Source organism: Maylandia zebra, linkage group LG13 (assembly GCF_041146795.1).
Source record: "Maylandia zebra isolate NMK-2024a linkage group LG13, Mzebra_GT3a, whole genome shotgun sequence".
In the NCBI taxonomy this organism is placed as follows: Eukaryota; Metazoa; Chordata; class Actinopteri; order Cichliformes; family Cichlidae; genus Maylandia; species Maylandia zebra.
The window spans coordinates 17,978,512-17,991,550 of NC_135179.1; the positions used below are offsets into that span (position 1 = coordinate 17,978,512).

The following is a 13,039-nucleotide window of genomic DNA, read 5'->3' on the forward strand; positions in this document are numbered from 1 at the left end:
TTTGGTACATGTTAGAACTAATTTTAGGTTTTAATGGTCACGTTCAAAGCAGGTATAGATCAGGTATGGAGCCAGTTTGCAACCTTACATGCTCCTGTCCTCAAGTCTGAGTTTTTGCCATCAGATGTGACCTCCTCCACTTATTAAAGCACATTTTGTATTTGCTTTCATGTGATTCCATTACTCTGTTTATTACCCACATTGCCTGTTTTTAGTCTTTTCATTGATATATAATTAAGTATCTGGCTTTCATCTTTCTGTCAAAAGCAATTCATAAACCCTGTTTTTGCTCTTTATTAAAGTTTATTATTATAATATTATTATTATATATATAAATACATTACATAATTTCAAGGCATCCTTATTCGATTCACTGTTTTATCATAAAATATGTCCTTTGGTAACTTGGAGAAAAAAAACATGAAATCTCTGTAACTACTTATCCCTTCAGAAACACTTGTAGGCATCACATGCAATCCATAAAATAGTTATAGTCTGGATTGCGCCATAGATTGCATACACACACAAATACAAACACACATGCATTCGCACACAAAAGACCAATCCTCCAACCACGTGCTGTCATGTGACAGCTTCTTCCCCTCTCTCAACACAGGGTATTTTCTCTGTTCTCAAAAAGTGGCCTTAACAACTATTCGCCAACCCCTAACCCTGACCTAACCGTAAAACATGCCTTCAGCACGCTGGACTTTTTTGTGGCCCCCATAATGGGGACATGCGCCCAAAATGTGACATGCTAAACAGATTTTGGTCCCCATGGCGTGAGTAATACCTGGGCCACACACAAATATGCTCACTTCCCCTTTCACCCTGTGCATTTCCCTACAAATAACAGGAAGACGGTGTGAAGTTCAGCAAGTGGCATCTGTTGAGACCCACAGAGAGAATTCACAATAGGAAAGTGAAACTTTTTGTTTCAACTGTCTGGTTTAAGTCAACTCACGATCACTACTATTTGCTAGCTGGCGGCTGGGAAACCTCAGAGATCAAAAGCAATGCACTCAGACAACAGCACCCACAGTTTTCTCAGCTGATTCAAATCAGCTGTATATTCAAACTCAAATCATTCTCTAAATTTACCTTACATGCTGAGCAATGTCTGAGTTGCTATCAAATGTAGTAAAAAAGAGGCAGTAGGCCTCACCTGTGCAGCAGAGTGAGTGTGTGGAGATGAAGGTCTTCTCCTCTTCAGTTCCACGCATTTCCTCAGTTTACAGATTTGGTGACCGGTCCTGCGGTTGAGGCAGCAGCTGCACTGGCCGCAGTTGATCTTCCTGAGGCACGGTTCGCATTCCCCACACCTGCGCCGCTTTTTCCCCTCCTTCCTCAGCAGTTTTGAAGCGGCCCAGGCGAGCGAGCAGGCCCCCTCTTGCGCCCAGGATCCGGGTTGAACAGATAAGCTGGGGTCTCCGTAGCCGGCCTCTGATTCAGTCTCAAAAGAAAAAGAGGATCGAGTGCTCTCTGAGCTGCAGGAGAAGGTGGAGCTGCTGTCCAGAGAGGGAGTCGAGATCTTTGGCACCAAATCCTGCTCTGGCACTGCTACCTGAACCTTGCTGAGGTTTAGTTCTAACTCGGTTGAAGGGGCAGCCAGCTGGGAAAGTAGTGCTGAGGACCCCAAAGGTACAGCCTTCTGGCTCTTGTGCTCCAGTGGCTCTTGAATGAATTCACTATCTTTGGTTTGTGACTCTGCTGGTGTGCAAGCTAGACTTTCTCCTTGATTAGGAAGCACCTCTTGGCTCTGTGGCTGGTGTGGTCCCCCGTGGCAGGAATCCCTCATATTGCTAGGTTTGAGGGAATCTGTACGGATAATAACTGGCATATTTCTTTTCACTACAACCGCCTGCACCATCAGGGCTGCTTCAGTCACAACTGAGCACCCTGGAATTTGAGGTTTAGCACCATGAGTGGCAGGTTGAATATCTATCTTACTCAGAACTTTGCCAAGTGACTCTGAGGTGGAAGGGGCTTTGGTGGGATTTGAGGTAGCTGTGTTGGAGACCGGTAGCACACAAGCAGGTAATTCTGACTGTGCTGTCAGTCCCTTGTTAGAATGAGGTGGATCTGGGGTTTGACAGGCTGGAGTGCCAGTTTGGGGGTGCGCAGGAATGATGGAAACATCATTCTTCTTCTGTTTCCTTCCTACATCTTTATTCTCACAATTACCCAACCTCCAAGTGATGTCCTCAATCTCTTCCACTGTCTCTTTTTGCCTCTGAACTGGCTTTGTTGCTTCTATTCTCTCTTTCCTCTCATGATTTATCTCCTCTCTTCTCTCATCATCAGGTGTGACTCTTTCACCTGTTGTTTTATCTTGCAATATCAGGATGTTGTTTTGCTCTTGCTGTGCAGTACACACATTATCTTCCTTACCATCGCTGGCAGGATGATCAAACTTTTTTCCAAGGATAGCTGAAGTGTCATTTCCCTCACAGTTGCCCTGCACCTCCAGTGAGCCTGTAGTGGTTGACTCTGAGGACTCAGGAGGTGCTTCTTTACTCCTTTCACTGCAGAGTTTTATTTGTCCATCAGCATCATCAACCTCTGGGGCTCCAGAGACACTCTTCAGATCACCTTTACTGTTATGGCTGTCAGTAATTTTCTCTTGCTGGGTTATAGGACCATCACAGCTGTTCTGCACACAGTCTTCCAGTGTGTTATTACACAGTGGTGAATCAGCTTTAAAAACGCTGTCCTCTTTAGCACCTTTGACTCCGAGACCCTGGTCTTTGACATTTTCAGGAGTCTCAACCTCCGTTTTTGGACCAACTTCCTCGTCATCACAATTTTCCAGTTTCTCTGCTTCTTCATCAGGAGTTGAATCGTTGATTCTGGTACTCGGTCGCTGGTTTCTTTTGTTTCCGTGCTGGGGTGCTGATCTTCTCCTAGTGCTCCCCCTGCTGTACTTCCCTCTACTGCAAGGTTTAGGAGGCTGGCAGGAAGTAACAGACACTTGTGTACCCCGCTGGGACTTCCTTCGCCCCAGGGGGTCTTGTAACTTGCCACAGTGGTCAGGCGGATTGCTCGCCCGTCTAAGCCTTGCAGATCCTGTTACATTTAGCGAATGGTTCACTCTGCTGGGGGACCTCCTGGGACCTTGAGCAGCAGGTCTGCTAAACTCTCTTCCATGGGGACTTTGGCTTGACTGTGCTTGGGCCCTGGTTTTTGAACTTCTGGGTTCTCTGGATGTTTTCTGGGTCCTCTGTGCAGCTCTTCCTCTGGTTTTATTTGAACTGCAAGTTTGCCTCTTGGTGCGGATCGCTTTCTGGGTGTTCTTCCTCTGAGTAGATGTCTGTATCCTGGTGGGTCTGGTAGTAGCAGGCATGGCTGAGGGTATGAAAGGGAGGATTTCTGGCAGCCAGCATGGGAGCCAGGTGAATGTTTATCTTTTGCTTAGCACACAATTTTTCTTTCTTAAAAAAAAATCCTCCTCTTCTGTATTTTGAATGCAAACTACGATGCTACCCTGATTTTGCTATTGCAGTGCATGACCTAAAAAAGGGAAAACAAATGTCACAATTGTGCGTTTTCAGTGTAATAATGACAAACTGTTCATGCACTCAAACACCACATGACTATAACAGTGTAATAACTACAGGAAACGACAGCTTTTCCAAGCATTGTGTACAAAGACGAGTCAGATAGGTTGACGTTAATATAATAAAATATTTTGAGTATCATAAAAACAAACCAGCTTTAAATAAAAACTATAGCTTCCACAGTGCCTTAACAGTTTAAAGGGCAGACACGTTGAAGAGCACAGGGCTCTGGCCGGAGGTCGGATCCTGTTTTCGTCTTTCTGACTGACGGAAGAGGGGGTTATTACCGTGGAAGAAAAAAAAGCGCCTTCAGCGTCGCTTTCAATTACTGTTTTGCACTTGACCGCTGTCAGTAAAATCACAGAGGTGATAAGAAAACCTGTTCTGTCCCCGGTGTTGTTGTATTTACACGTTTACAGCTGAAATGCTCTACATACCACAGAAAGAGAGAGAGAGCGAGAGAGACAGTTGCACTGTCTGAACTGCTAATAATACCCCGCTCCAGCGAGACAGCGAGACCTTGTATTGGTTTCCCTCCTCGGCAAATATAGAGCGCTGGTAAGTTCAATCCTCTTCACACGATGACACATGGACATGATACGGGAAGGAGCACCGACGGCGTGAATACGCAGCGACGGGGAATGGCTGGTTTTCGGCGTGCTTCGTGTAGCCTTTGGGAGCACGACACCCGTTAAAATGTAAATCCCTCTTATGTCTATCCATTCAGGGCAGCCCCGCTCACACTCCCTCCACCAGACGCAAGCAGGCTACAGTCACTCCGCTGGCTAAAAAACTCTCGTCTGCTTGAAGGGAGCGGGGGGAAAACCTGGAGTGGAACACACTCCGTTTCGCTTCAACCAGCCGCCTGTATTTCAGTATTACAGTCACGGTGTTAGCATGCGGCGTGGTCGCTAATGGGTACTTAGCTAAATATTAATTAGTTAATTAATTAAGCGAGTTTTCTTCTTTTTCCTTCGTTAATAATTAAAGAAAGACGCTGGGTAATATTTTAGAATATTTCTAATAATTTTAAGGAAAATTTCGTCTCACCGGTGACGTTTTACTTTGCGATATAAATTTCACGTCGATATCAAAGATATTCATAAAGCTATATTAAAAAAACACAACCATCCTCTTACGTCATAGTTGCGACGTCGTTCGCCGTCATTATCGCGCGACTTTTTTTCTGCTGAAGCCGTCAGTCTGTGGGCGAAGGGCATGAGCGTGCTCACCCTTGTCAAAGCCTCATATCGATCTGCATTTGCGGCATTTAAACGTGACTTTCAGCCTTTCGGCTGACTGACGAAGTGTGGGCTCCGTAAAAACCAGGAGTATCTAGAGGAATGAGAGAAACGAGAGAAGGAGGCGACTCAGCGAAGGAACAAAATATTTGTTGACTTTAATTCCTTGTTCGGACTTATTAATAGTTCTGATTATACTGTGAGTATGGTTTTTAAGACGTCCATGGGTGCTGTCGTCTCTTAGCTCCCTGCTACTTGTGACTACTAACCTTCACAGTGGTGCAATTTCTCAGTGACTAACCTTACACAACCTCCATTTGGCCATTCAAAAAGGACAGCTGGCTTTGCTTATGGGCCCAATTTTGTATATTTTAAGCAATACCTTAAAACGACACCCACATGCTCACAATCTCATTTTCCTTTGCAGTGTTTTTACCGAACCCGTAAAGTCATGGATTTGGCAGATCACTGAGCAGGGACGATGACATCGGAGGCTGCGGTCTCCACACGCCCCACCATGAGCAGCACCCCTTCCAAGGGGGACTACCACTGGGTCCGCTCCTTTGTGGCTGGAGGTAGGGTCTGACACATCGGCTTACAAGCAGTGATGTCTCCAGTCACACAGTTTCTTTGCCTTAATTTATTTTTTATGAATGAAGCCAGATTCATTCATCGTTATTACTGATAATAGTGGTGGTGGTTATCACTGTTATCTCACAGCAAGGTCTTGGGTTTGAATCCCATTTGCATGAAGCTTGCATGGGTCTCCACTTCCTCCCACAGTCCAAAAACATGCATGGTTTTAGGTTAAGTGGCAATTCTAATAAGATGACGATCAATGTGAGTGCCTCTGCCTGTTTGTTTTTGCTAGCACCAAAGTACAAAGCGTTGCATGTGACCAACAAAATAAAATGAACTTTGTAGACCAATAAACTAATAAAGCTACATAAATTGTAGGGGGGGGGAAGTTAAACATTCTCATCTGACCTGCTCTTCAGCTAAAATGAGGGTGTGTCTCTGGCAGGTGTATTAGTCAACAAGAAAATACTCTATATTTCTCCTTTAACTAAAAGTTAGATTTTCACTTCACAGTTCAAAATTTACACCTGATATATGAATAATAAGAAAAACATTAACATCACATAGTATAACAGCTTTGTAAAAGTACCAATTAAAGTGCACTCCAGCACTGTTTGATTAAAGAACACGAGCACTTTCCTGCTAAATTAATCATTATTTGCATATTTCATCTCTGTAGCTTTAGTGCAACTCACAAGTAACACCGATGTTGGCTCAGATTGGCCGATCTTGTTTGGACAGGTTACCTGTGTGTCTGACTTGCCACAAAATGTTAAATGTTTGACATTGTTGTGCAAGAAAAGGGCAATTACTTTTGCTTGTTAGTTGTAGATAAATAAAAAGAAAATGCCAATCATTCATCTGTTTCTGAATGGCATTTTCTTTGTTTTTAGGTGTAGCAGGATGCTGTGCCAAGACTACCATCGCTCCTCTGGACAGGGTCAAGATTCTTCTTCAAGCCCAGAACCCCCATTATAAACATCTGGGTAAAATAATAATAGTAATAATATTGAGCTAACAAGTGTTTGCTTCCACACGTCTGTATAGGAGTGAAACTTTAGGACTTTCTTCGCAGGAGTAATTTCCACTCTCAGAGCTGTGCCAAAAAAAGAAGGCATCCTTGGCTTGTACAAGGGTAATGGGGCTATGATGGTCAGGATATTTCCTTACGGAGCCATCCAGTTCATGGCCTTTGACAAATATAAAAAGGTACAGTATGCATTTTATTGTGGAGTGCTGCTGTCAAAGGTCAAAGCTATAAAAATGATTAAACCTCATGCTGTGTGCTTTAATGTCCGTGTATTTTGTGCTGTATTGGCATCACAGCATTCGTTTCATCTTTGCATTGTTTTATTGGTTCGTTGATTTTCTACCCAAGCTGATGTTGCCAATATTCCCTTTACAGCTGCTAAGTAAACAGATAGGCATCTCTGGACACATCCACCGCCTCATGGCAGGATCTATGGCAGGTACTGATAATACCTGGTCTGTGACAGTTGGGTGTCATGCACTCCTCTGACGTAGATAATGTGCCTTCCTCTAAGCTAACCATCATTGCTATTTGTTCCTCTTTAATTACTAACTTTTCAGGGATGACTGCAGTGATATGCACTTACCCTCTGGATGTAATCCGAGCCAGGCTGGCCTTCCAGGTGAAGGGAGATCATCGCTACACTGGAATTGCTAATGCTTTCCACACCATCTACCTTAAGGTGATCTGCTAGTGATCAAATAAGCGTCTAATAAACTAAATGCTCTTCACACAAGATTGTAGCCTTTAATTTAAGATCAGCTCAATTTGCTTGCAATACCCGTTTTTACATTTGCTTCTTCTTTTTTTGTGAAGGAGGGAGGCGTCTTGGGCTTCTACAGGGGACTTACTCCAACACTTATTGGAATGGCGCCTTATGCAGGTGATTTTTGGAAATATTTTTGATGCTAGTATGTGAAGGACAACATAAAATGCATTTTTCCCTCCCACATATATAACCAGTGTGGGTTCTGTTGCATTGTATGCTCCTAGGTCTGTCTTTCTTCACCTTCGGGACCCTGAAAAGCCTGGGTTTGAAACATTTCCCAGAGCTGCTTGGACGGCCTTCCTCAGACAACCCCAATGTGCTCATTTTGAAAACCCATGTCAATCTTCTCTGTGGAGGGGTTGCGGGGGCTATTGCTCAGACGGCATCGTAAGTGACTGGTTAATTTGCGATGCCCAGCAGGGCTTTGCTGTTGATTAGACTGATTGACTGATGGTTCATGTGTCACGCTGTATGCTGTCTCACTAGGTACCCTTTGGATGTGGCTAGAAGAAGAATGCAGTTAGGCGCTGTGCTTCCTGACTCAGAGAAATGTGTGTAAGTATCACTGTTGTTCGCTACATTCGCCTCATTTATATGTTACAAATAGTTAAATATTTATTTTCCTAGTATAAAGACATAAAGACAAGATGTTTTAATTTTAAAGTGGAAAGAAAACAAACAAAGAAAAAAAATAGGTGTTTTTTTTTTTTTTTTTATGTGGTCTGACATGATTTTACATTCACTGGTCACTTTATTGCTTGCCCTGGGTTTGAGGCCTTCAGAGCTGCCCTAATTATTCATGGCATAGATTCACCAAGTTGCTGGAAACACTCTGCAAAGAATGCCATGTTTAATGATGGCATCACACAGCTACTGCAGATTCATCACCTGCACACTGATGATGCAAACCTCCTCTTCCACTGCATCCCAGTTGGATTGAGATCAAGTGCCTATAGAAGCCGTTTCATTCATGTCATGTTCAAGAAAGCAGTTTGAGCGGATCTGAGCTTTAGAAAACTATCATTCACTGGATAATTTTCCCTTTTTTGGGAGCATTCACTGTAAAGATGGTTGTGTGAGGAAAGTCCCAGTAGATCAGAAAGATTCAGACCAACCCGTCTGGCACCAACAACGATGCCACTTTCAAAATCACTTAAAACATGTTTTTTCTGATGCTCAGATTGAACTTTGGCAGGTTGTCTCGGCCATGTCTGCATACCTAAATGTATTAATTTGCTGCCATCTGATTGGCTTACTAGAGATTTGCGTTAAACAGTTAAACAGCTGAGCTTGACAAAGTGGCCAGTGAGTGTATGCAACACATTCAGAGAGAAATGAAGGGGTAATTGGTTCTTAGGTGTAATGTCGTACTGAGGGGAATAATAGAAAAACACCTCACACAACACAGCGCTGATGAAGTTAACCTTTTTTTTTCATAAGTCGCTCATCAAGCTGAATAAATATTTGATTCTCGTGTCTTTGCTTTTAAAAGCACATCTGATTATAATAGTCTCAGTTTTTATGCATTCTGTAACAAGAGCTCCATAATAAATAACATTTGTCTCCCATTTACATCTTTCACTTCCTTGGTAGTGTTTGTACATTGACTGCTTAAAAAGGTTGATTTCACATTTGGTTTTGTGTGGTTAACTTAATGATTAAAAAGGAGAAAATTCCTGAGGTTTTGTGCTTGTTTAGTCTAGATATGGTACTATTGATTAAAAAGGGAAAAAAAGGGCCGACATTTTTAGTACTGTAGTAGTAACTGAGTTATAAAGCTACAGCTACATACCATTCATAGCTGTAAAGTTCACAGATGCCAGTATAAACACTTCTCACCCTTCTTGTGTTCTGCTTACAATGTTATGTAAAAAAAAAATTGGATGTTTTCACAAGTACAGTTCATCGGTCACTACCAAAGACAAGTTTTTGTGTGATTACAGCTGATTTATGCAACCTCAAAGGTCACGAATAAAAATGGCAAATTTTTCGTTTCAAAAAACAAACATTATTTAAGGTAGTTTGGAGATTAAATCATTTAAATCTGTTCCCCATAAAGACAACCTCAGTATATATCAATAAAAACGTGGTTTGATGACTGTTAGAATAGTTCAAGGATACCCTGAGCACCTGAAATATGAAGGAAACCGCTCAGTTTGTTTTCAAGGGATAAAGAGTTAAAAAATACTGTTTTTCTTTTCTCTTCTAAAAGGTGTATTTATTTATGTATTCTGTCTTTACCTAAACAGATCACTGATCAAGACACTAAAGTACGTGTATAATACGTTTGGGGTGAAGAAAGGATTGTACCGAGGCCTTTCTCTCAACTACATCCGCTGTGTCCCCTCCCAGGCCGTGGCCTTTACCACCTATGAGTTCATGAAGCAGGTCCTCCACCTGAACTAGTGGCTGTTTTTTGTACCTCCCAGGCTGCACCCAGGCCTTTGTGCTCCTAGACTTAATGCCAGCCGACTTCAACGCTTCCTTCATCTGAAGGTTGCTCACTATGTCTTAAACTCCTGAGTGCAGGAACTGCCTTTTCCTCACCGAAAAAGGGATTTGAATATGAAATGAAAAAGCAACTCCATGTCTGTCCTGTTTCATTCCTTCTTACTTTTTGCTTTTGTAATTCAACAACTCATAATTTTAATTTCTTCCTTCATGCTCATAAATGGGTGTAACCTGCCCCACAGTAACCCTAACATTATTTCTTTTTAAAGCTGCATCATTCACAGCGCGCAGTGATCTGAGAAATGCATTTTTATAGTGGTGTTTTCTATGTTCTGACCTGGTGAAGAGATTTTAAGATGCATAAAATGATCCAACTAAGCTCTCTAAAGAAATATATATATATATATATATATATATATATATATATATACACACACATACATACATATTAGGGGTGCAACGATACACAAATTCACGGTTCGGTTCAATATTTTTTTCGATACAAAAAAAGTTCATGCTTTTTTAATTTGTCATTTATTAAAATTATAAATATATATTTTAACTCAAACATACGGTTTTTAAATTTAATGTTGCTGAAACAACAAGGGGATAAAATAATAATTCTATCTGATCGAGAAATCACTCAACTTTGGAAAATCGAGTTTATTACAGAGAAATGGCTCTTTCCAAAATAAAAGCTATACTATACGCTTCTTCTGGGCTATATTCTCAGCAGCATATTAAACATATCAGGTCCCCATGAGGAGAATCCTGTGCTAACGGCTGTCTAAATGACTCGGGTAAAGTTTGTAGCATGGGTGCTTGTTGTTTTTGTCTGCTTCCACTTGTCTTTGCACTAGGGTGATGTCGTAAATGTGCAGTCATATTCATTTTGTTCCCACTAGTGCTGTCAGCGTTAATCTGAAATGACGTTAACGCCACAACACAGCAAATCTCCATTAACGAGCTACCGCAGATCGCCCTGTGTGTGGGGCTGGACGACGTCAACACCTTAACGAGCTAACTGCGCTAATGCACTAGTTCCCACCCATGTAATTGAGCATTGCGTGGCACATCCGACATACTGTTTTACTTTTGTCCATGACGCGCTTACCTTCAGGGTCATACTTCACATGAAGACCAAGATAGTTCCAAAGGCCAGATCTGAATGAGGGTGGGGGAGGTTCAATTTGCCATGTTGCAACGAGCTTAGCTTCTGTCTTGCTAGCTTGCGCTGCGCTCAGTGGATCTGCGCTTGACAGTGCAGCCTAGGCGGAGTAGTCGAACGCAGATCCACTGAGCGCTCAACACAGACAGCATCGTCAGAAGAAAAGTTGATAAAATAAATTAAAATTTTGTATTGTTCGATACATATGCGTACCGAACCGAAAGCATTGTATCGAACGGTTCAATATCGATACGAGTATCGTTGCACCCCTTATATATAATTTTTTTTTTTTTGTACAGAGAATAGGAATGTGTTGACGTCTTTATTATATGTCATATCTTTATTTTATTTCAATGTGGTAAAACGTAGCTTTGGCTGAAATTTGAGAGTAATTGTAAAATAAGTTAAAGTATTTTGCAGATTTAAAGCTTAGTGTTTAATTATAAACTGCACAACTTAAGGAAATTGCATATTTTTTAGAGATGCTGTGACATGTGTGGTACATGACTTTTATTTTGAAACAATCCCTTATTTTACCTCCAGAATACTTAATTAGAGCAGTTACTGTGTACATGTTCAAATTGCTCTTCTGTTTAACGTGCTCTTAGATGTCTGAATGATATAGTCTGTGTCTTTGATTAGACTGAATCGTGTCCACCGTCGATCACTGGTGTTCACACAGATCTTTTGAGATGCTGAGATTTTGATATAATGTGGATTCTGGGCTGATATCGTGGAGGGACACGATTGCCAGATGGGACTCAGGAGTAATTTGCACTTAATGACTCTAGCTGTATTTATTGATTTAGCGACCTGTTGCCACTGGGTGGCAGCACTGATATGTTTTGTTTACTGTTGGCAACATTCATATGAAATCAACAACTTCTTGACAGATTAAGGAACTTGGGTTTGCTTTTAACCACAAGAAGTCATTCAGATAGTAATAATCATACATGCTGTGTTTCACTGGAGTTTCACTGTGACTGTTTACATTTATTGTCCAAGAGGAGAGAAAAAAAGCGAATTAATTACTGAAGAAAAAATTATGTTTGGATCTTTTTCATCACATGCCTTCAAGTCACCAATAATAAGGATCCTTAATTGTTGATCAGGCATCCTAGTTTTATTTAGCCTCTTGCCTTTCTCTGCATTCAATATCTCACTTCTTCAGAGTGATTAGTATGTTTTATTAAGCATTTGTCTGCGTGAGTCAGCTGATGCCTCAGCTTTAACATGTGTGCGTGCATGTGTGTAGGTATATATGAATGGGGCAGGGAAGTGCAAAAGGCAGATTCTTAAAACGGTGCTTTCCACCATTATGGGTTTGTGAGTCTTTCAAATGAAGCCGTGTCTACATACTCTTTATCACAGTTTGCTCATGCCCATCACAGAGGGATTTTCCCCTAATATACACCTCTGTCTCATTTGAATATCTCCTAGAGAGGTGCGCTGTTTTACGTCGACAGCTCAGCTGCAAATTTGTACAGAAGATAGCTTTTTTTTTTTTTTTTCTTCTGATCTGCTGTCCGTTCATAGAGTAATTTATTGCTTAATCCACTGAAGTCCCAGAAGATCCAGTTTAAAGTGTGGACAGGTTCAAACTGGTCTTTAATCATTCTGTTGGAAAGCACACTTGAGGGGTCAGAAAGCACTGTTGTAGCATATTGAAATGTGCTGACATTTTGGGCAGCTTACACGCTCTAAAGACTCGGTGTTAGACACAGACTTGTGACTAAAGGTGTTGGAAAAAAGTCTAAAAATGTAGGAAAGCAGACTTCTTCTATATCAAAAGTTTCAAATGTAAAAGTGCAGGTGACGAAGTCTGTGTGTGACTTCAATAAACAAATACAGTACACCTACATTGTTGGACTTACTGACATACTAATACCAAGTTGCAGCTACTTTCAGGAAACAGACCTTTCAGCAGTCATTCGTCCAGAGTGCACAAATGCTTTCATCATTGTTTTTCATACCGTTCCTCTTATTTCCATATTGGGTTTTTTAAAAACAGCTTTCCCCTCACTCGATGCTCCTACTGCCCACTGCCACTGGTAATGGATTGTTATTGTTCGGGTGTTTATGTGGAGAAGCACTGCCGGGCTAGATGGGGCTGAAAGAATATCTTTTTTTGTTTTAGAAATGAACAATGAAAATGCCTTGTTTTGTTTGTTTGTGAGCTTTATTTTCTGACTTTGTACTTGTTCAGTCTTAGTTGCCATGCTTTTTAAAAGCAGTGTCTGAATG

General features: G+C 41.5%; 2 protein-coding genes across 3 annotated transcripts in view; one reads left to right on the top strand and one right to left on the bottom strand.

Annotated features, from left to right (window-relative positions):
* The window catches only part of tet1 (tet methylcytosine dioxygenase 1), a 41,427-nt gene extending 37,105 nt beyond the window's left edge, over nt 1-4,322 (bottom strand). The window contains exons 1-2 of one of the 2 annotated variants that reach the window (XM_004551737.4): nt 4,077-4,322; nt 1,166-3,510 (exon numbers count right to left, since the gene is read on the bottom strand). In XM_004551737.4, the coding sequence (XP_004551794.3) occupies nt 1,166-3,343 (2,178 nt within the window). In that variant the 5' untranslated portion in view covers nt 3,344-3,510; nt 4,077-4,322. Of the gene's footprint in view, nt 1-1,165; nt 3,511-3,994 lie in introns of both variants that reach the window. The other variant, XM_004551736.4, reaches the window with a different exon arrangement.
* Nucleotides 4,323-4,701: 379 nt separating this feature from the next.
* On the top strand, nt 4,702-12,656 carry slc25a16 (solute carrier family 25 member 16). The gene is made up of 10 exons (XM_004551735.3): nt 4,702-4,997; nt 5,226-5,373; nt 6,271-6,363; nt 6,453-6,586; nt 6,783-6,846; nt 6,968-7,089; nt 7,224-7,290; nt 7,401-7,563; nt 7,663-7,731; nt 9,426-12,656. Exons 2-10 carry the CDS (start codon nt 5,280-5,282, stop codon nt 9,580-9,582), a joined length of 963 nt encoding a protein of 320 aa, XP_004551792.1. The 5' UTR covers nt 4,702-4,997; nt 5,226-5,279; the 3' UTR covers nt 9,583-12,656.
* The last annotated feature ends 383 nt before the right edge of the window (nt 12,657-13,039 follow it).